This window comes from Elephas maximus, chromosome 1, assembly GCF_024166365.1.
Source record: "Elephas maximus indicus isolate mEleMax1 chromosome 1, mEleMax1 primary haplotype, whole genome shotgun sequence".
In the NCBI taxonomy this organism is placed as follows: Eukaryota; Metazoa; Chordata; class Mammalia; order Proboscidea; family Elephantidae; genus Elephas; species Elephas maximus.
The window spans coordinates 11,715,872-11,739,855 of record NC_064819.1 but is presented as its reverse complement, the minus strand read 5'-3'; the positions used below and the strand labels follow the sequence as shown (position 1 = coordinate 11,739,855).

Genomic DNA, 23,984 nt, shown 5'->3' with positions numbered 1-23,984 from the left:
TTCTATAGGGTCGCTGTGAGTCGGAACTGACTCAAAGGCACCTAACAACAGCATAATATTAGAGTTATAGATAATTCATGGCTAGAGTAATCATTAAACATATCATAAAGGAAATACAATATTAGCTGTGACTCAGAAAGATATGTTAAGATTTGATCGAATGGAAAAAGCCACACAAAACTCTGTAAACTTGTTTTCTCTCATCCTGGCCTCCATTACTAGTCAAAGACTTCTTTTTTGCCGGGGTCCAGCAGAGGTAATCAGAGAAGACACAGGTTCTTCTTTGTCTCCTCTTCTGCTATTTCTTTCCATTTCTGTTGCTGGTTCACAGAAAGTTTCATTTCTCATTTCTTCCCCTACTTGGGAACTTTGATGAATTTCACTCAATTTAAAGTTCTCTCAGACTGCTTAGCTACCAGTGGCAAAGGCAGAGAAAGAGTCCATAACCCAAACCCTTTTTCCTAGCCTATTGGCTTTCAAACTACTGAAGAAGAAAGATATATAAATAATAGCTATGATACAAAGCCAAAATAAGTGAGTAATACAAAAGACGTATAATTACTGTATAAATTAACAGGCATGTAAAACTATTTTGTTGTTAGAGAAAAGGATGTCCAGTAGTGAGCTGGCATTTTAACTCAATTGATGAATAAATACTCAATTTCTATTTTTTTAATGTACCTTACTCCTTTCTTTTAAAAAAGAACAGGTTTACTGAAGTAAAAATATACAACACAACTAATACAAGAAAAAAAAAATTATAGAAAGCCAAATTTGGAAGATAAAACATAAACATTATCCAGTTTAGTCAACTCAGGGTTTCACTGAGATTCCTGGAAAAGAAAAATGAAATGCAATAAAGTTGAGTAACAAACTGAAAAAAAGGGAAACGTAACAGTTCCTCAAGAAGCTAAAAGGTTTTCCTCAGGCCAGACTCCCAGGGATTATCTGTGAAAGATTATTTAATGAGTATCGATGTAACGAACAGATGTTTCACAGCTAATATGGAAGTAAAACTCACTGTTATTTCTGAAAATAATCTTTTATTTACAAAACAAAACTCAATTTGTCAATGGCTATCCATCAAGAGGCTAGTTAAAGTGATTGTTGCTAAAAAATTAATAGGATTTTGATATACAAAAAAGGAAAAAGTTCATGATGAGGAATTTAGCAGGAACAAAGACTCAGAGGTAGAAATAAATGGTATATATAGGGCATAGTGGAGCCCTGGCAGTGCAGTGGTTAAGAGCTTGACTGGCTGCTAACCAAAAGGCCGGCAGTTCAAATCCACCAGCTGCTCCTTGGAAACCCTACAGGGCAGTCCTACCCCATCTTCTAGGGTTGCTATGAGGCAGTCGACTTGACAGCAACGAGTTTGGTTTTGGTACAGGAGATAGTGAGTGTGGGTTAAAGAATTTAACTTTTGGTCTTTGCCTGTATTTCCTAATAAAACCAAAAACCAAACCCACTGCCATCGAGTCAATTCCAACTCATTGCGATCCTATAGGACAAAGTAGACCTGCCCCATAGAGTTTCCCAGGAGCACCTGGCAGATTTGAACTGCCCACCTCTTGGTTAGCAGCTGTAGCACTTAACCACTACGCCACCAGGGTTTCCTCATTTCCTGATAGATAACTCTAAACTCTTGGAATTTCCTGAGGAATTAAGGTAACTGTTATCTAAACAACACCTGATGATTTGTACAAATGAGTGGGGGACTAGCCAGGCCAGAAAGATCAACTGGTTACCTGATATCAGCTAACCTCAGGGAGGGAGAGGCAATGATTAAATCAATCATGCCTATGCAACAGGCCCTAATCATGACTGTGCAATGAAGACAAAATCACGACTATGCAATTAGGTCCCAATAAAAGCTCTGGACATGGAAGCTCCATGGGCTTCCTGGTTGGTGAAAGATATTAATGCATGTGAGACACTGGGTCAGAACCAGGCAGCTATCCAATGACAAAATAGTGTGCCCTTTCTACATGGAAGCTTTGCATTGGGAATCCTTCCAAACTTTGCCGTATGCCTTTCTTCTTTGTGGTGATCCTTACCTGTATCCTTTTTGCTGTAAGAAATCTATAATTGTAAGTACGGCACTTACCATGAGTCCTGTGAGTCATTATAGTAAATTATCAAACCCAAAGAAGTAGTGGGAGCCAGCAGATCAAAAGCGAAGAAGTACAGAGGGACTCCTGAGCTTGCAGCTGGTATTCTCAAGAAGTAGTGAGAAAATCCCAAATCTATGCCAGTAGGTCAAAGGTGAGGGTGTACTACCTGACCTCCCAAAACCTCAGTGCCTACTATATAGCTATCGTAGTCAGAACGGCCTGGTACTGGTACAATGACAGATACACTGACCAATGGAACAGAATTGAGAACCCAGATGTAAATCCATCCACCTGTGGTCACCTGATCTTTGACAAGAGCCAAAAGCCCATCAAATGGGGAAAAGACAGTCTTTTTAACAAATGGTGCTGGCAAAACTGGATGTCCATCTGCAAAAAAATGAAATGGGACCCATACCTCACACCATATACAAAAACTAATTCAAAATGGATCAAAGACCTAAATATAACGCCCAAACTATGAAGTCCAGGGAAGAAAAAATAGGATCAACGTTAGAGGCCCTAACACACAGCATTAACAGGATACAAATCACAACCAACAACACACAAACTCCAGAAGATAAGCTAGATAACGGGGATCGTCTAAAAATTAAACACTTAGGCTCATCAGAAGATTTCGCCAGAAGAATAAGAAGAGAACCTAAAGACTGGGAAAAATTTTGGCTATTACAAATCAGACAAAGGTCTAATCTCTAAAATCTACGAGAAAATCCAACACCCTACAACAAAAAGACAAATAATCCAATTAAAATATGAGCAAAGGAAATGAACAGACACTTCACCAAAGAAGATATTCAAGCGGCCAACAGACACATGAGGGAATGCTCCCCAATCAACAGCCATTAGAGAAACGCAAATCAAAACCACAATGAGATACCATCTCACCCTGGCATTACTGGCATGGATCAAAAAAACAGGAAATAATAAATGCTGGAGAGGCTGCGGGGAGATCGGAACCCTTATGCACCGTGGGTGGGAATGCAAAATGATTCAACCATTTTTGATACAATTGCCAAAATGATATGGCACTTTCTTAGAAAGCTACAAATAGAAATACCATATGATCCAGCAATCCAACTCCTAGGAATATATCCTAAAGAAATGAGTCATTACACAAATAGACATATGCACACCGTGTTCACTGCAGCACTGTTCACAATAGCAAAAAGACGGAAACAACCTAGATGCCCGTCAACAGGTAAATGGATAATCAAGCCTTGGGACATACATACAACGGAGTATTATGCAATGATGAAGAACAATGATGAATCTGTGAAGCATCTTATAACATGGATGAATCTGGAAGGCATTATGCTGAGTGAAATAAATCAATCACAAAAGAACAAATATTCTATGAGACCACTACTATAAAAACTCATGAAAAGGTTTGCACACAAAAAGAAATGAACTCTGATGGTTACAAGGGAGGGGAGGGTTGGGGATGGAATAACACTAAATAGACAACAGATAAGCAGTAACTTTGGTGAAGGGTAAGACTGTACACAATACTGGGGAAGCCAGCACAACTTGTACAAGGCAAGGTCATGGAAGCTCCATAGACACACTGAAACTCCCTGAGAGACCAAATTGCTGGGCTGAGGGCTGTGGGGACCATGGTCTCAGAGAACATCTAGCTCAATTGGCATAACATAGTTTTAAAAGATGTTCTATATTATTCTACTGTGGTGAGTAGTGTCTGGGGTCTTAAAAGCCTGTGAGCGGCCATCAGGATACCCCACCCGTCTCACCCCTTCAGGAGGAAGGAAGAATGGAGAAAACTAAAGATAAAAGGGAAAGATTAGTCCAAAGGACTAAAATACCACATCTACCATGGCCTCCACTAGACTGAGTCCAGTACAACTAGATGGTGCCCAGCTACCACCACTGACTGCTGTGACAGGGATCACAATACAGGGTCCCGGACAGAGCTGGAGAAAAATGTAGAACAAAATTCTAACTCAAAAAGAAAGACCAGACTTGCTGGCCTAACAGAGACTGGAGAAACCCTGAGAGAATGGCCCCTGGACACCCTTTCAGCTCAGTAATGAAGTCACTCCTGAGGTTCACCCTTCAGCCAAAGATTGGAGAGGTCCATAAAACAAAATGAGACTAAAGGGGCACACCAGCCCTGGGGCAAGGACTAGGAGTCCGGAGGGAACAGGAAAGCTGGTAATAGGGAACCCAAGGTTGAGAAAGGAGTGTTGATATGTTGTGGGGTTATTAACCAACGTCATAAAACAATATGTGTACTAACTGTTTAATGAGAAGCTAGTTTGTTCTGTAAACCTTCATCTAATGTACAAAAAAAAAAAGTGCATGAGGGAAAAAAAAAAGTGAGGGTGTAGTGTGGACTCCCAAACTTGTGGCTGCCATCTGCCTATCTGGTAGTCTGAAGGATGGTGTCCTTTTAACTTGTAAGAGCTGGGTAGAACTGCCCATAGGGTTTCCAAAGCTGTAATCTTTACAGAGCAAATAGCCACATCCTTCTCCTATGGGGTGGCTGGTGGGTTTGAACCACCAAACTTTCAATTAGCAGTCAAGCACTTAACCACTGCACCACTGGGGATTCTTCTCCAGGTGGCTAGGGACAGAGAAAGAAGTGCCACATGGCCAGCTGGTGTCAGAACTGATCAGGGAGGTAAAAAGTGGGGATTTGATTGATCTTCACATTTTTATTTATTTGATCTGAGATTCCCACTCTATGCAGTGAGTAATGTGTCTGAAGAATTGGGAATGTGTAGAAGAATGCAGTAAATTAAACTAAAGGGAAAAGGTAGCACTAGGGCCTTAAATCTCATGTCAAAAAATGTGGGTTTTGTATTATTGGCATTTAGGAAACATTCAAAGGTTCTGAGATAGAGAATTCCATGATTTCATTATGTGTTAAAATTATAATCTTTGTAGTGAAGGATATAATAAAATGGTAAGAGATCAGAGGAAAGGTGACTAGCTAAGAGGCTCTTCGAGCCACCCAGGGAAAAGATAATAACCTAGGCTAAGACACTGGAAGAGGAAATGATACAAAAGAAGGAATAAATGAGAGACAATATAAAGATAGATCAAGACTGTAAAACTGTTTGCATATAGTATATGAAGAAGAGTCAAATATGACTGGGGATCCTAAACTGAATTAGCTAATCAAAATTTTAAAACTGAAAAAGAGAATACAGAAAGAGGTTCGGATCTTTTAAATATAAATTCAGGGCCAATTGGGAGTTTATTTGAACTTATCTAATAGATTGCTAGACATCTGGATATAGAGCTCAGGAGAGAGGTAGGGACTAGAGATATATGGATTTTACATTTATTAGCATAAATGTAATTTTTGAAATTAAGGGTGAGGATAAGAACATAAATGTAAATTGGAGGATGTAAGAAAAGAGACTGAAGACATAGCCCCCTGAAGAGTATCTATAATTATAAGAAGAGCTAAAGAAACACCCAGTGATTGAGGAAGAAGGAATGAACAATGAAGTCAAAAGAGATAGACAAGGGAAGAAAGCATTTTAAGAGGGAGGGACTAATGTAAAGCCACAGGGGTAGTGAGGAACTTTAAGACTAAGAAGGGATCACTACGTACGGTAATGAAGAGATCATTCGTGACTTATGAGAAACTATCTCAGACAGGTAAATGGGATGGTTTCTAGATATGAGAAGTGCTGAGGAAAGTTTAAAAGTATATTAATATTCTATTAAAATGACAGGATATATAATTATGCATTAAGTGGATGACAGATGTATACATGTATACATATTATCATATAAATCAATATTTAAAATTATTTCTAGGTATAAAGTAGGTATAATGAGGTACTCTAATGATTAACTTAAAACCAAACCTGTTGCCGTGGAGTTGATTCCAACTCATAGCAACCCTATAAGACTGAGTAGAACTGTCCCATAGGGTTTTCAAGAAGCAGCTAGTGGCTTCAACTGCTGACCTTTTGGTTAGCAGCCGAGTTCTTAACCACTGCACCACAAAGGCTTCAATGACTAATCCTTATTTAAACATTTCATTGCAAAATTACTTTTACTCACTTTCTAAGGTTAGAGGTCTTTCATAATTTTTATGGCTACAGGAAAACTTGCTGATTCATCATTTCCCTCTGGGTTTCCTTTTTAGTTGGTCTATTCTCAGAAGCCCTGGTGGCATAATGGTTAGGAAGCTGGGGTGCTAACCAAAATGTCAGTCGTCTGAATCCACCAGCCACTCCTTGGAAACTCTATGGGGCCGTTCTACCCTGTCCTATAGGGTTGCTATGAGTGAACTGACTCAACAGCAATGTATTTGGTTTGGTTTTATTCTCAGTTCAGGAAACAGTGGTGGTGTAGTGGTTAAGTGCTACTGCTCCTAACCAAAAGGTCAGCAGTTTGAATCCACCAGGCTCTCCTTGAAAGTGCTATGGGGCAGTTCTACTCTGTCCTGTAGGGTAGCTATTAGTTGGAATGACTCAACGGCAATGGGTTTGGGTTTTTTTTTTGGTATTCTCAGTTCAAGAATGTGCACTCAGTGCTCGCTGCTAACCCAAAGGTTGGCAGTTTGAACCCACCAGTGGCTCTGCAAGAGAAAGATGTAGCCATCTGTTTCTGTAAAGATTAAAGCCTTGGAAACCCTTGGGCAGTTCTACTATGTCCTGTAGGATTGCTATGAGTCAGTATCGACTTGACAGCACACAACAACAACAACTCTCAGCTCATCTGGGTAAACACATCATATTTGAGCTCTTATCTAGCTTCTGATCTTGAGAAAGGGAGCACTCTCCATACCCCATCTTTATATATACATACTTTGCATATTGAACAAAAAGAAAATACTGGCTGCTTCCCTAGTACCTTCTTTATGATTCAAGATGCCCTAGAAGTTCATCATAAAGGACACAATCGTATGACATCACTTGCCAGATTATTTTTCACCAATCATGGTCAAATTATTCAGCTACTTTATCACTTATTTTTGAACTCTTTACCATTATGAAAACTATCTTGCATATAAGGAAAATCTTAGTTTGCCAGAACCACTAAAAAATGAATCGCGCAGTTTATGAGGTATCTGAAGGCTTATAACTAAGCATCAAGACTAAAAAATTTAACTACTGTGAAGGAATGGAAAGGTGCACACAGAGTATCCCAGGATAACTAGGAGTTCGTTTGGTGACATTTTCCATTCTATTCCATGAAGAAGTATTCTAAAAGAAATGTTTTTTTTTTTTTTTCCTATTTATGTCAGTGCTGCCTTAAATGCTCTGGCACTCTACCCACATTAGCACGAGTGTTACGGAACAGAGGTTTTTAAACTGTATTTTCCTCCTATCTCTCTCCAATCCTACCATTTTTTAAATTTAATTGGGAGCATAAATAATCATGCTTATCTCCAAAGCTACAAGAGGTAATTCCCCTTTCTCTCCTTTTGCCTCCAGCCTCACTGTTTTCACTTTAGCCTCTTCTGAAGGGGATATGATTAATGGCATGGAATCAATCTCTGAACAACTGAATGTCATCTCAGAGACTATTCCTTGACAGATGAGATCTCACTGTTTCCTCTAAGTGAAAACATAATCAAGTCTCAGTTATGTACAATAAAACTTACTTCAAGATCTAACTGACACTAATTAGGTATTACTATTTATAAAATCTCTATTCTAAGAAGGAAAGAATTAGAAGATAAGGCCTTTCGAACTGACCACTTAACCTTTCTACCGCAGGAGATGAATTTTCTAAGGAAGCTGTGAATAGTGTCTTTAGAGAGTTTAAGACCAGTGAGGCAAGACAAAAGCACAGAGCTCACAGGAAGAAAAAGGAACTGAGATAAATTTAGGGATGCAGTATAGGTAACAGGAACCAAAGTACATAAAATGCCAAGCAGAGCCCGGAAACAGTCAATCAAGGCAGAATTCCAACTCAAGGAGAATAACCCAGACTTGAAACTTGTGCAAATACCGAAAGGAAGTGTAAAACTTTGGATCACAACTAGGCAGTTATACAATAACGAAATATTGGTAAATTACAAAGCATAAAGGTGAAAAACAGGCAGAAGGTCACATCTTTTTCAAATATTTCAATAGAAATCACTTACCTCATCATAATAAACTCGCAGTTCTGCCCTTTTAGATTTCAAGTCCCAGAGTACTACAGTACCATTTTCATAACCAATTAGCAGCTGGAAAACATGAGAACAATAATTTTCTTAATTCTAACATTAATTTTAGTTAATTTCAAATAAATGTTAATGTTAAATCATACTACATAATACGGCTCTATTTAGAATACCAGTTTTCCTAGACCCTAAATATAGGTTTGCTAAGTTAAAAAAATTTGGCAAATAAATTCTGCTTCAATATGAACATTTACCAATAGTCTCTGCCTGATTCCAAAGAGGATTTGAGCAAATATATAAATACATATGGCACAGTATAAAAATAAGTACAAAAATCAGAGCAAAAGAAAAATTGTATAGACAATAGTAAGGCAAAATGGGATAAGAGTAACACACAATGTAGATGACATTAAGTCCTAGGCCCTTGAAAAATGTGGCCACAAATTTGGCTTCAAATTTCTATATGTCAAATCCTATTTTCTCCTTGACTTAATTCAGAATTTCAAACTGTTTATGAACCCTCAAAAGTTCACAAAGGTATTCTAGAGATTCATATTATTAAAAATTATTAATAATTTTTAATAATTGATATTCATTTTCTACTCTATTTTTTAATTAATACAAAAGATAACAAAAAAACATATTATTTTTAAAGTAGAAGAATTTGAGAACAGATAGCAATTATAAGATGACCACATTCAAGACTCAGTCACTCAGCTAAATACTGCAGGCCATGCTGAAGACTTTTACTATTATATAATCTTGAGTTATTATTTATAGCTGTATTTTGTTAAATTTAATCTATAATTAGTTAAAAGGAAGAAGGATAAAAATAGGCCAATATTAAAATAACGGTAATATTTCCTGTGCATTTGCCTGAAGATGATTTTCTTGAAACCCATTAGTAGTAGTCCTCTGATGAAAATTCTTACATAGTGCATAAAGATGTTTTCAGTAATCCCCTCGAAACAGGTTAAAAACAGAAAATATGGTGGTGATTATAACTTACAGCATCCTGAGACCTTATGACCTTCCTCATCATTTTATAATGGGGCACAAAAAATAATAAAAATAAACCAACCAGTAGTTTTAACAGAAAATACAAAGAATTTCAAATACCAAGTCATAAAGCTATCACATAAATTTAAATGTTTGGCAATTAAACCAAACACAATATATTTTAAAAATGATTTCTCAAAAAATTTCCAGCTTCTTTCATACTAATTTAAAATAAAGTAAATGGCATATATGACTAGCTAAATTCAAAATTAAATATACATTTAACATTCCTTAAAATTAATTTTCATAAAGCTATAAACACTATAGTAATATATCTGTTTTAACTGCAAATCAATTATTTTTATAAGCTAGAAAAAATGAGGAAACAATAAAACCAATTACTATGAAGTCTGTGAGACTATGAGAAAGAGATTTGTAAGTTTAAAAGGTTTGGAAAACCTAATGAAAGCAAGAAAATTAGTATTATATCCTTTCAAATTCTGAGCCCCAGGATGTAATAAAATCATATTTTAAAACACTACTATATTTTTTCAAAGTAAAACCTCTGAAAAATAAAAGTTGCTGTGTTCTAAAACATTTCTGGCAATAGCCCCACTAAATCACAAACTATAAAATACTGAACCTCAAAATGTCATGAATTATTGAGATAATTATATAGTGTTATGACATAGGTCACATGAAAATGCATTAGAAGCACCCTTGACATTTCCAAGGCTTACTCCCTCACTTTCAGATATTCACTCAGATATAAACTGACACCAAGATTTCACTGACCACCTTGTCTAAAAAAGCACCCCTCCAGATAAGCCTGTCATTTTCTATCCCCTTCATCTTATTTATGTTTCTTACCAGTATTTATCATTTTATACATATATAGATAACATATAGTTTTTAAAAATCTGTTTCAAATCGAACCTAAGTGCCATGAAGGCAAAGAAGTTATTTGTTCACTACTATATTTTTTTTATATTCCCTACACCTGGATAAGTGTCTGTACAAAATAAATATTTGAAAAACATTAATTACTAAATATCAAAGAACCAAAATCATAGATATGTCTCCTAATAACACTGCAATAAAATTAGAAATATATTATGAAAATATTTTAGAAACTAAAAAACATACTTCTAAATAATTAAAGATCAAACAAGAAATCATTATGAAATGTATAAAATAGAACTAAACAAAAATGCTTCATACTGAAACTTGTGGGATACAGGTGAATCTTCCTCCAGAGGAAAATTTACAGTTTTTTAAATACATATGAAAAGAAGAAAAACTTAAAAATTACTTGATGATCTAAGCATTTGACTTTAAAAGCTTAGGAAAAAAAAAATAAACCTCAGAAAATAGAAGGAAAATAATTTAAAATGAGTCATTTATTTAAGCATGCTTGTATATATTTCAGGACGTTTGAAAGTTTTCCCTATATAGGTTTCCTTCTTAATTTTATAGCTAATTATTTTGACTTTTTTGTTGCTATTTATATGGGATCTCTTCATTATGTTTTCTAAGAAGGTACTGTTTCTATACTTGGATTTTAGTATGCTATCTTCTAAATTTTTTTACTGTTTGTATTCACTTTGATTTTCTTAGGTGTTCCAGGTATATTATCATATAATCTAAAATACAGATGGTTTTACTTCTTCCTTTCCAGTTTTTATGCCTCTAATTGTTTGTGCTTGTCTAATTGCAGTGGCTAAAATATCCCATAGGGTTACAAATAGTAGACAGTGTGAGCATTTTTGCCTTCTTCCTGACTTTAGTGACAATAAGATTAAATAAGATCCCAGTTTCTGGAGAGTTACTTATATTTAAATCGTGTTAAATGAGCATAAATTAATAATTACAAATTTCTTTTATCAGGAATAAGTGTTCTTTGGTAAACATTTCACTGAAGTTTTAGCACACACAGAAAAAGTATACAAATTACAGATGTGTAGTCAATGAATTATGATGAAGTGAACATACCCATAAAACCACTAACCAGGTCAAGAAACACAATACAAGCAACTCAGAAGCCTATTTTATACCCTATGCCGTCAATATCCTCATTCTCTTCTTTAACTATAGCCCTCATACTGACTTCTAATACTCTAGGTTACTGCTTTTTTTTTTTAATTTTATATCAATGGAATTATGCATTTTATACATTTACATACACATATGCATATACACATACATATATATATATATGAACAAACTTGTACACGTCTTTTGGTGAACACATGTCCGCGTTTCTATCAGTTATATACTGATCCATAAAGTATGAGCATGTTTAACTTTAGAAGGCAGTCTATAGTAGGCATCTTTGTCTCTTAACACAAAAGCAAAACTTCCATTAATTTACCATTAAATAGAATATTTTCATACTTCTGTGTAAATTAAGGAAGCTCATACTAACGAAGTTCCTTTTCGTACTTATTGTACCAAGGTATTTTTATTTATCAAGAATGGGAGTAAAATTTTATCAAATGCTCCTTAATCTATCTACCTTTACATTCATATTTTTCTCCTGTATTATGTTAGTAGTGAATATACTGATTGATTTTAAAAAGTTAAACCAACTTTGCACTCCTGGGATGAATTCAAATTGATTGTGATTCTTTGTGCCGTCTTTTATTCTTGATCACACTTGCTAGAAATATGCCAATTTTATTAGTATTTTCAAAGGATTGATTTTTGTTCTTGCTAATGCACTACATTTTTGTTTCCTAAATCATTTAACTTCTGCTCTCTTTTATTAACTTTATTCTACTTTCTCTGGTTTAATTCAGTATTTTTATATTTTCCTGAGTTGGACACTAATATCATTGATTTTCAGCTTTAATAAACCTTTTGATAAATGCAATGAAAGCTATAAATTTCCCTCTAAGCACAGCTTTAGCTATATTCCATAAGTACTGACATACCATATTTCCATTGTAATTTAGTTTAAAATATATTTTCATTTCTATACTGATTTCTTCTTTGACATACATAAGTTATTCAGAAGTGTAGTGCTGATTACTAAGCATTTGGGGGAATTCCTATTTATCTTTTTCTTACTGATGCCTTGCTAAGCTCTCCTGTGGATACAGAATATATTATGTATTATTTTAACCTTCTGGAATTTATTGAGACATGCTTTATGGTTCAACAGATGGACAATTTTGGTAAATACTCAATATGCACTTGAAAATAACATGTAGTCTGCAGGTATGGGGTGTAACATACTATGTATGTTAATTTTCAATTAGGTTAACTTAGTTAATCATGTTCAAATTTTCGTTATTCTCACTATTTGTTTGCTTGTTCTCTCAGTGACTAAAGAGAAATGTGTTAAAATATTCAATGCTAATTGTGGATTTGACTATTTTTCCTTTTTGGTCAAATTTGCTTTATATACTTTAAAAAAAAAAAAACCCATTGCTGTCAAGTCATCTCTGACTCATTTTAGTCCTGTCAAATTACACACACATGAACATGAACACATCATGGAAAACATGGTTCTGATATGTGCAAGTTTCAGTTAGCATGATACTGAGCAAAGTGATCACAGCATGTACCATATAAAGCTATGTTATAATATGTATACAAATTTAGGACTGTTACATCTACTGGATTGACTCTATTTCCATTACAAAATCTTTAGAATCTCATTTTTTCCCAGTCTGTAAGTTCTCTTTTTATCCTTTTGGTGAAGTCTTTTGATAAGCATAAATGTTTAATTTTTAGAAGATCCCTGTTATCTAGCTTATCGTCTGGAGTTTGTGTGTTATGGTTTGTCTCCTGTTAATACCATATATTAGGGCCACTAGTGTTGATCCTATTTTTTTCTTCTATGATCTTTATAGTTTTCGGCTTTATATTTAGGTCTTTGATCCATTTTGAATTAATTTTTGTGTATGGTGTGAGGTATAGGTCCTGTTTCATTTTTTTGCAGATGGACATCCAATTTTGCCAGCATCATTTGTTGAAAAGACTGTCTTTTCCTTATTTGATGATTTATACCTGGGTTCTCAAATCTGTTCCATTGGTCAACGCATCTGTCAGTGTACCAATACCAGGCTGTTTTAACTACCATAGCTGTATAATAGGTTCTGAGGTCAGGTAGTGCTAGTCCCTCTACTTTCTTCTTCTTCAGTAGTGCTTCACTTATTCGGGGCCTCTTCCCTTTCCACATAAAATTAATGATTAGTTTTTCCAGCTCATTAAAGAATGCTGTTGGTATTTGGATCCGGATTGCATTGTATTTGTAGACTGCTTTTTTGTGGGTTGGATAGAATTGACATTTTCACAATGTTGAGTCTACCCATCCAAGAGCATGGTATGTTTTTCCATTTACATAGGTCTCTTTTGGTTTCTGGCAGTTGTGTTTTGTAGTTTTCTTTGTACAGGTCTTTTACATCCCTGGTTAGATTTATTCCTAAGTATTTTTGTTTTTAGGGGCTATTATAAATGACATTGTTTTCCTTTTCATTTTTCTCTTTATTGGTGTATATGAATCCAAATAATTTTTGTATGTTTATCTTGTAACATGCCACTCTACTGAATCTTTCCTTAGTTCCAGTAGTTTTTTTCGTGGAGTCTTTTGGGTTTTCTATGTATAGTTTCATATCATCCACAAATTGGGGCAGTTTTACTTCTTCCTTACCAGTTAGGATGACCTTTTTTCTTTTTCTTGCCTTACTGCTCTAGCTAGGACTTCCAGTACAATGTTAAGTAGGAGTGGTGATAAAGGCCATCCTTGTCTTGGTCCTGTTCTCAAGGGAATGTTTTCAGCCTCTCTCCATTAAGACTGATGTTGGCTGTTGGTTTTCATATAGATGCCCTTTATTATGTAGAGGATTTTCCTTCTATACCTATTTTATTGAGAGTTTTTATCAGGAATAGGTGTTGGACTTTGTCAAATACCTTTTCTTCATCGATTGAGGTGATCATGTAATTTATTTTATTTTATTTATGTGGTGGATTACATTGATTGCCTATCTAATGTTGAAACATCCTGGCATACTTGTTATGAATCCCACTTGGTTGGGAGATATATATATATATATATATATATATATATATATATATATATATATATATAGTTTTTACATGATGCTGCATTCTATTGGCTAGAATTTTGTTGAGAATTTTTGCATCTATATTCAAGGAATATTGGTCTGCAATTTTCTTTTTTTGTGGTGTCTTTGCCTGGTTTTGTGGTATCAGCGTTATCCTGGCTTCATAGAGTGAATTCGGAAGCATCCCTTCCATTTCTATGTTCTGAAGTAGTTTGAGTAGTACTGGTTTAAGTTCTTCTCTGAACGTTTGGTAGAATTCTCCAGCGAAGCCATCTGATCAGGATTTTATGTTGTTGTTGTTTTGGGGAATTTACTTATTACCTTTTCAATCCCTTCTCTTGTTAAGGGTCTGTTTGGTTTTTCAATTTCAGTTTGTGTTAGTTTGTGTAGGTAGTGTGTCTCTAGAAATTTGTCCATTTCCTCCAGGTTTTCAAATTTGTTGGAGTCTAGTTTTTTGTAGTACTCTGTTATGATCCTTTTTATTTCAGTCAAGTGTACTGTAATGCCCCCCATTTCATTTCTTATTTGGGTTATTTGCATCCTCTGTTTTTCTTTTGTCAATTTGGCTAATGGTTTGTCAATTTTGTTGATCCTTTCAAAAGAACCAACTTTTGGTTTTGTTGATTCTTTCAGTTGTTTTTCTATTTTCTATTTCATTTATTTCTGCTCTGATCTTTATTATTTCCTTTCTTCTGATGGTTGTGCACTTCTTTTGCTGTTCTCTTTCTATTTGAGTTGTGTAGCTAATGTTTTGATTTTGTCCCTTTCTTCCTTTTTGATGTGTGCATCTATTGCTGTAAATTGACCTCTGAGCCCTGCCTTTGCTGTGTCCCAAAGGTTCTGGTATGATGTGTTTTCATTTTCATTTGATTCTAGGAATTTTTTGATTCCATCTTTGATTTCTTCTATTATCCAATGGTTTTTAAGCAGGGTAGCATTCAGTGCCCATGCATTTGATTTTTTTTCTCTTGTTCTTCTTGTTATTAATTTCTACTTTGATACTGTTGTGATCAGAAAAGATACTTTGTATCATCCCAATGTTTTGGATTTTGTTGAGGGTTGCTTTTTGGCCTGATATGTAGTCTATTCTGGAAAAGGTTCCATGTGCATTAGAAAAGAATGTGTACTTTCCAGCTGTTGGGTGGAGAGTTCTCATATATGTATGAGGTCAAGTTGGTTGATTGTGTCCTTTAGATATTCTGTATCTTTGTTGAGTTTCTTTCTAGATGTACTGTCCTTTACCAAGAGTGGTGTGTTCAAGTCTCCTCTATTATTGTGGAACTATCAACTTCTCTTTTCAGTGCTACTAGAGTTTATGTATTCTAGAGCCCTGACATTGGGTCCATAGATATATAGATATTTATTATGGTTATGTCTTCACGGTGGATTGGCCTTTTAATCATTATATGATGCCCTTCTTTGTCTTTTATGGTAGCTTTTGTTTTAAAGTCTGTTTTATCTGAGAGTAGTATTGCCACCCCTGCTCTTTTTTCTTTTAAGTAGCTGTTTGCTTGATATATTTTTTCCATCCTTAGATTTTTAATAAATTTTTGTCTTTGTTTCTAAGGTGTGTCTCTTGTAGACAGCATATTGATGGGTCCTGTTTTTTTTTTCTTTGTTTGTTTTTCATCTATTCTGTCACTCTCTGTCTCTTTATGGGTGTTTTATTTAGGTTGCTTTCTGCAGTCATCCTCTCCTCTTTTTTTTTTTAAATGTTTTGATATCATCTGCTATCAGTGTAATTATCAGTAAACCAAAAGAAAAAACTAAACCAATTGCCATGGAGTTGATTCTGACTCATAGGTATGAGTTTATTGCTGTCATTTTGCAATGCGTTTTTTTGTCATACTGATGTTTTCTTTGTTCCTCTTATCTTCTGTGAATTCCTTCTGTTTTTGTATTGTTTTTCGTTTCTTTTGTTTTTGTAGATTTTGTGTTTACTGAGACTTTATGTTTTTCTTCATTATTTTGATGAGTAGGTTTGTTAACTTTCTTTGTGGTTACCTTGAAATTTACCCATCTTCCTAAGTTTAAACCAGTCTTTATTACTTGATAATGCCTTGACTTCCTCTCCATTTGAAAGTCCTATACCTACACTGTTTATTCCCTCTTTTATCATTCTGACACTGTTGTCATTTACAGGTTGACCTCTCTGGTTCCCTGCTGTAATTTTTTAGTTTTATTTTATCCTTGAGAGATCATCATCTGGGTTGCTATCTGGCTTATGCTATTTTATGTGTTAGGTTCAGGTTGTTGTCTGATGTTGTTGGTTCTCTAACCGAAGACTTCCTTTAATAATTCTTGTAAGTTTGGTTTGTTTTTTTACATATTCCCTTAATTTCTGTTCATCTGAAAATGTCCTAATTTCGCCATCATATTTGAGCGAGAGTTTTGCAGAATATATTTTTCTTGGTTGGCAGTTTTCTTCCTCACAAGATTGTATATACGCCATCTCGTTGCCTTCCTACCTACATGGTTTCTGCTAAGTAATCAGAGCAGTCTTACTGCTTCCCCTTTGCATGTGACTTTTCCTTTTTCTCAAGCTGCTTTCAGGATTCTTTGTGTTTGGTTTTAGTGAGCGTGATTATGATGCATCTTAGTGTTTTCTTTTGGGGGTATGTACAATATGGGGTTCGTTGATCCTCTGGGATGGTTGGCTTTTCATCTTTCATGATATTAGGGAGGTTTTCTGTCAGCAAGTCTCTGTTTTCTGCCCCTGTTCTGGAACTCAAACCATACACACATTTTTGTTTTTGATTGTATCCTACATCGTTCTCAGGGTTTCTTTGTTTTTCTACACTCTTTTCTCTGATTTTTCCTCAAACTGGTATTCAAGGATTTGTCTTCAATTTCACTGTTCCTGTCTTCTATTGTTTCAAATTCGCTCCTAAAACCTTCCACGGCACTATTTCTGAAATCTTGTTGTTTATCTTTTGGATTTCTAGTTGCTGTTTTTGTATGATTTCTAGTTGTTTATTTATTCGGACATTTTGTTCCTGTATTATTTTCCTGATTTCTTCCATTGCTTTGTCCATATTTTGTCTGTATTTTCTATGATTTTGTCTATTCTCTCCTTATTTTTGCCTGCATTTTCATTCATCTGTTGGAGAACCCTGAATATTAGATTTCTGAATTCCCTATCAGGTAATTCCAGTACCTCTTCTTCTGGCAGAAGGTCATCTGGTGTTTTATTTAGGTCACTTTCTGGAGTCATTCTCTCCTGTTTTTTAATATGTTTTGATATTGTCTGCTATCTCTGGGACATTCAGGAATTATTTTCTTCATTTACTGATTGTAGATTTGATTGTTTCATTCTGTTTTGTTTTATTTGGTTATGTCTGAGCAGGAGGGCTGGGTATGTTTTATTGCTTGCTTGTCAGTGGGCACGTTACTTCTCACAGTGCTGTCCAGGTGGGCAGGGCCGATCACTCAGCTATGGTGTGGCAGTGAGCTAGCATCTCTCCAGCTGAGCAACTGTGGCCCATTAGCAAGCAGCAGAGGGTGCACAGAGGGGAGATGGATGGGGCGTGGGAAAGTGTGTATCCTGGTTACTGGGTGCTCTGTCTCCTGCTGGGAGCTCCATGGAGTTGCCTTCCCATACTCACTGTCCACAGTCCTTGGAAGCTGAGGTCCAGGATGGCAAATCCGGGCAGCAGGGAGCTGGTATCTCTCTGGCTAAGCGACTGTGGCCCATTGGCAAGTGGTGGACACCTCATAGAGGGAAGAAGGATGTGGGGTGGGAAAACTTGTATCCTTGGTTACCTGGTGCTCTGTCTCCTATTGGGACCTCTGTGAAGTTGCCATCCTGTACTCCCTGTCTGAGTTCTTTGGTGACTATAGCTCAAGATGGCGAATCTGGCCATATTAGCTGGTATGGGACCTCTACTCCATAGCTCTCCTCATTCTCTGATCTCTGTCAGTTTCTTATTCCATTCTATGCTTGATCAAGTTCTTTATTCCTTCATTTGGCACCTAGGGTTCCAGGATTGATGTTTGTATCTGTTTTACTTAGTTTTTTGGGTCTTTGCTGCCGAGGGACAACATGGTGTTTCTGTCTATAGCACCATGTTGGCTCCACCTCTTCCCATTTGCTCCCTGGGAACCTCAAGAAGGCTTCAACAGCTCCCTCCAACAAGAGAACATTCCAGCAGCTACTCTCTTTAAGCCAGAAGTTTACAGTTTCCAATTCTTGATCTAGAACTATTCTAATAACTACTGCCTAAACTAAGGTTCTATAAAAACAGCCTGAAGACAAGCTTAAGCGCTAATGTTTTATGAAGAAGTAAAATCTCATGACGGCAAGAATCAAAGAAAAGTGATGTGAAGCAAAGAAGGAAATGCAAGATGATTCATTACCACCCGTAAACATTCATTACCACATTAACCACTATTTCATGAGAAGAAACAGAAATGACACAGCCAGTCACTTAAAAAAAAAAAAAAAATTTTTTTTTTTTTTTTTTTTTTTTAGCCAGTATATGCTTGGCCTTGCAGAATGTCTGTAACGCTCCCTGTGGATAAACCATGACTCAGAATAGCCCAACCAGAGGGAGGAAGGAAGAGAGAATTTCTTTCTTATTTCTCGCCTGCTATTGGTCAAAGTTTTCTCCATGGGAAGTTAACATCCCCATCCTCTCACTTCAGAGCTGAGTCATCTGAGCCCTTTCACAGCTGTTAGGGAAACCAGATCTCATATGTTATAGTGTGGCATATCTTCTGAATCTAGAACTCAAAGAAGGAATCAACAACTCTGGGCATAGCCAGTCAACTTTCAGAAAGCAGTGTTGTGTGAAGTTGGTTAACACTGCCAAACTGGAGGTGAAGCGAGCAGCCAAGGGTTCAAGAGACAAACAAGGCTGAAAGGATCTGAGAAGGTGCATACAATGTGTCCAGTACAGGCATCCCTTAGTTTAAGGGCACCCTCTTCTATCTGATAGACTAATGTAAAGTTTCTTTAGTAAATGATGTCTTAAGGGAAGGAATGAGTGGTCTATCTTCTGATTCTATGATATTATCTTATTTCTGTAAGAACCTCAACTTCAATAGTTTGTTCCTTCTTTCACTGCACCAACTAACCTCCAAGGGAAGCATTCCCCTTCCAAGTTGAGTTTATCCCAGAAATGCAAAAATGTTTGAAGTTAGAAAATCTAATAATACATTTCAACATAAATTATCACCTAGATTCTAAAAAAAAAAAAAAGCTCAATAAAATTCAACACCATTCATAATTTAAAACTCTTAAGTACTAGAAATAGGTGGAAAATTTTTAACTTCATAAAAGCAATCAATCAAAGACCTGCAGCAAACATTTTACGTAATGTTGAAATCTTGAAGACATCTCTTTTGAAGCTGGAAACAAAAGAAAGTGTCCACTAAAACCATTTCTATTCAATATTGCCCTGGGGCCCTATCCAACAAAACAAGATAAGAGAAATACATATGGATAAATATTGGGAAGGAAGAAACAAAATTTGTCTACATTTGCTATGCTTTTATATATAGAATACTTCAGAGAATTTACAGATGCTATTAAATATGAAATATACAGTGATGTAGCTGAATATGAAATGTTAAAAAATCAATAATATTTTATACATTAACAATAATCCACATGAAACTGATTTTAACAAGGTTAATTCAAAGTAGCAATGAAATTGATAAGGTACTTAGAATTAAGCTAACAAGTTATGTAAGACTTTTGAGAAAAAAGTTATAAAATTGTATAGAAAAACATAAAAGAAGACAAAAATAGACTGATATGTTCTTAAACATATCTATATCTTAAAGATGTAATTTTTTTCCAATCTGTAAGTTCAATTTTCAAACAAAAATCCCAACAGAGTTTTACATACAGTTTGATGAGCAGATCCTAAAATTCGCACAGAAGAACAAAAGGATCAGAAATAGCAAAGAAGAAGGAGAAAGGGAAGGAGGGGAAATAGGAATAACTTACCAGATATCAAGACTTTTATAAAGTTATTGTAGTTGGTAAAATGTGCTATCAGTACAATCACAGATAAATATAACAATACTTGTCTTTCAGTTTGCTATACTGTGGTGGCTTGTGTGTTGCTGTGATGCTAGAAGCTATGCTAACGGTATCTCAAATACCAGCGGGGTCACCCATGGTGGACAGGTTTCAGCAGAGCTTTCGGACTAAGACAGACTAGGAAGGAAGGCCTGGTGATCTACTTCTGAAAGCTAGCCAATGAAAACCTTCTGGATAGTAATAGAATACTATCCAGACAGCACTAGAAGATGAGCCTCTCAGATTCGGAGGCATTCAAAATATGACTAGGGAAGAGCTTCCTCCTCAAAGTAGAGTCAACCTTAATGAGGTGTACGGAGTAAAGCTTTAGGGATATTCATTACCTGATATGGCATGACTCAAAGTGAGAAGTAACAGATGCAAACATTCATTAGTAATTGGAATGTGAAACGCATGAAGGATGAATCAAGGAAAATTGGAAGTCATCAACAATCTCAAGGCACACTTCAAGATTGATATCCCAGACACTGGCAAGCTGAAATGGACTGGTATTGGCCATTTTGAATCTGACAATTATATGTCCTGGTGGCACAGTGGTTAAGTGTTCAGCTGCCAAACAAAAGGTCAGAAGTTCGAATCCACCAGCCGCTCCTTGGAAACCTTTGGGGCAACTCCACTATCTCCTGCAGGATCACTGTGAGTTGGAATCAACTTGACAGTAATGGGTTCTACGCCAGGCACAACAAACTGAAGATGAACTGTGCTGCATACATCATCAAAAAGAACATTTCAAGATCTATCCTGAAGTACAGTGCTGTCAGTGATAGGTTAGTATCCACATGCCTACAAGGAAGACTAGTTAACACGATTATCATTCAAATTTACAAACCAAGCACAAGTGCCAAAGATAAAGAAAATGAAGATATTTATGAAATGCTACAATCTGGAATTGATTAGATGTGCAATCAAGATGTATTGAAACATGAACTGTGGAAACAAAGAAGAAAGAAAAGTACTTGGGAAATATGGTCTTCGTGAAAGGAATGATGCTGAAGATGGCATGATGGCATGATAGCATTCTGGAAGACCAATGACTTATTCATCATAATATTTTTTGTCAACAAATGACAACTGTATATGTGGACCTCACCAAATGGATTACACAGGAATCAAATCAACTGTATCTGTGGAAAGAGATAATGGAGAGGTTCAGTGTTATCAGTCAAGACAAACCCAGGGGCCAACTGTAGAACAAACCATCAATCATTCATATGCAAGTTCAAGTTGAAACTGAAGAAAATCAAAGCAAGCCCATGAAAGCCAAAGCATGAACCTGAATACATCCCACCTGAATATAGAGGCCATCTCAAAAATTGTTGTTGTTGTTGTTAGGTGCCGTCTAGTCGGTTCCGACTCATAGCGACCCTATGCACAACACAACAAAACACTGCCCGGTCCTGGGTCATCCTTACAATCGTTGTTATGCTTGAGCTCATTGTTGCAGCCACTGTGTCAATCCACCTCGTTGAGGGTTTTCCTCTTTTCCGCTGACCCTGCACTCTGCCAAGCATGATGTCCTTCTCCAGGGACTGACCCTTCCTGACATGTCCAAAATATGTAAGATGCAGTCTTGCCATCCTTGCTTCTAAGGAGCATTCTGGTTGTACTTCTTCTAAGACAGATTTGTTCGTTCTTTTGGCAGCTCGTGGTATATTCAATATTCTTCACCAACACCACAATTCAAAGGTGTCAACTCTTCTTCGGTCTTCCTTATTCATTGTCCAGCTTTCACATGCATATGATGCAATTGAAAATACCATGGCTTGGGTCAGTTGTAAGGATTTTTGTTTTCTTTATGTTGAGGTATAATCCATACTGAAGGCTGTGGTCTTTGCTCTTCATTAGTAAGTGCTTCAACTCCTCTTTACATTCAGCAGCAAGGTTGTGTCATCTGCATAACACAGGTTGTTAATGAGCCTTCCTCCAATCTTGATGCCCCATTCTTCTTCATAAGTCCAGCTTTTCGTGTTATTTGTTCAGCATACAGATTAAATAGGTATGGTGAAAGAATACAACTCTGACGCACAAGTTTCCTGACTTTAAACCAATCAGTACCCCCTTGTTCTGTCCGAACAACTGCCTCTTGATCTATGGAAAGGTTCCTCATGAGCACAATTAACTGTTCTGGAATTCCCATTCTTCACAGTGTTATCCATAGTTTGTTATGATCCACACAGTCAAATGCCTCTGCATAGTCAATAAAACACAGGTAAACATCCTTCTGGTATTCTCTGCTTTCAGCCAGGATCCATCTGACATCAGCAATGATATCCCTGGTTCCACATCCTCTTCTGAAACCAGCCTGAATTTCTGGCAGTTCCCTGTCGATATACTGCTATAGCTGTTTTTGAATGATCTTCAGCAGAATTTTGCTTGCGTACGATATTAATGATATTGTTCTATAATATCCACATTCGGTTGGATCACCTTTCTTGGGAATAGGCATAAATATGGATCTCTTCCAGTCAGTTGGCCAGGAAGCTGTCTTCCATATTTCTTGGCATAGACGAGTGAGCACCTCCAGCGCTGCATCTGTTTGTTGGAACATCTCAATTGATATTCCATCAATTCCTGGAGCCTTGTTTTTCGCCAATGCCTTCAGAGCACCTTGGACTTCTTCCTTCAGTACCATCAGTTCCTGATCATATGCCACCTCTTGAAATGGTTGAAGAGTGACTAATTCTTTTTGGTATAATGACTCTGTGTATTCCTTCCATCTTCTTTTGATGCTTCCTACATCATTTAATATTTTCCCCATGGAATCCTTCACTATTGCAACTCGAGGACTGAATTTTTTCTTCAGTTCTTTCAGCTTGAGAAATGCCAAGCATGTTCTTCCCTTTTGGTTTTCCATCTCCAGCTCTTTGCACATGTCATTATAATACTTTGTCTTCTCGAGACGCCCTTTGAAATCTTCTGTTCAGTTCTTTTACTTCATCAATTCTTCCTTTTGCTCTAGCTGCTTGACGCTCAAGAGCAAGTTTCAGAGTCTCCTCTGACATCCATCTTGGTCTTTTCTTTCTTTCCTGTCTTTTCAGTGGCCTCTTGCTTTCTTCATGGATGATGTCCTTGATGTCATTCCACAACTCGTCTGGTCTTCGGTCACTAGCGTTCAATGCGTCAAATCTATTCTTCAGGTGGTCTTTAAATTCAGGTGGGATATACTCAAGGTCATATTTTGGCTCTCGTGGACTTGCTCTGATTTTCTTTAATTTCAGCCTGAACTTGCATATGAGCAATTGATGGTGTGTTCCACGGTCGGCCCCTGGCCTTGTTCTGACTGATGATATTGAGCCTTACCATCGTCTCTTTCCACAGATGCAGTCAGTTTGATTTCTGTGTGATCCATCTGGGGAGGTCCGTGTGTACAGTTGCCGTTTATGTTGGTGAAAGAAGGTATTTGCAATGAAGAAGTCGTTGGTCTTGCAAAATTCTATCATTCGATCTCCGGCATTGTTTCTATCACCAAGGCCATATTTTCCAATTACTGATCCTTCTTCTTTGTTTCCAACTTTCACATTCCAATCGCCAGTAATTATCAATGCATCTTGATTGCATGTTCGATCAATTTCAGACTTCAGCAGCTGACAAAAATCTTCTATTTCTTCATCTTTGGCCTTAGTGGTTGGTGCGTAAAT

At 36.4% G+C, this 23,984-nt stretch overlaps 1 protein-coding gene across 4 annotated transcripts in view; it reads right to left on the bottom strand.

Moving 5' to 3' along the window:
- Positions 1-23,984, bottom strand: part of STXBP5L (syntaxin binding protein 5L) — a 379,510-nt gene that overhangs the window by 205,195 nt on the left and 150,331 nt on the right. For all 4 annotated transcript variants that reach the window (XM_049877576.1, XM_049877583.1, XM_049877594.1 and 1 more), the window contains one exon: positions 8,206-8,289. In XM_049877576.1, coding sequence (XP_049733533.1) covers positions 8,206-8,289 — 84 coding nt within the window. The remainder of the gene's footprint in view (positions 1-8,205; positions 8,290-23,984) is intronic.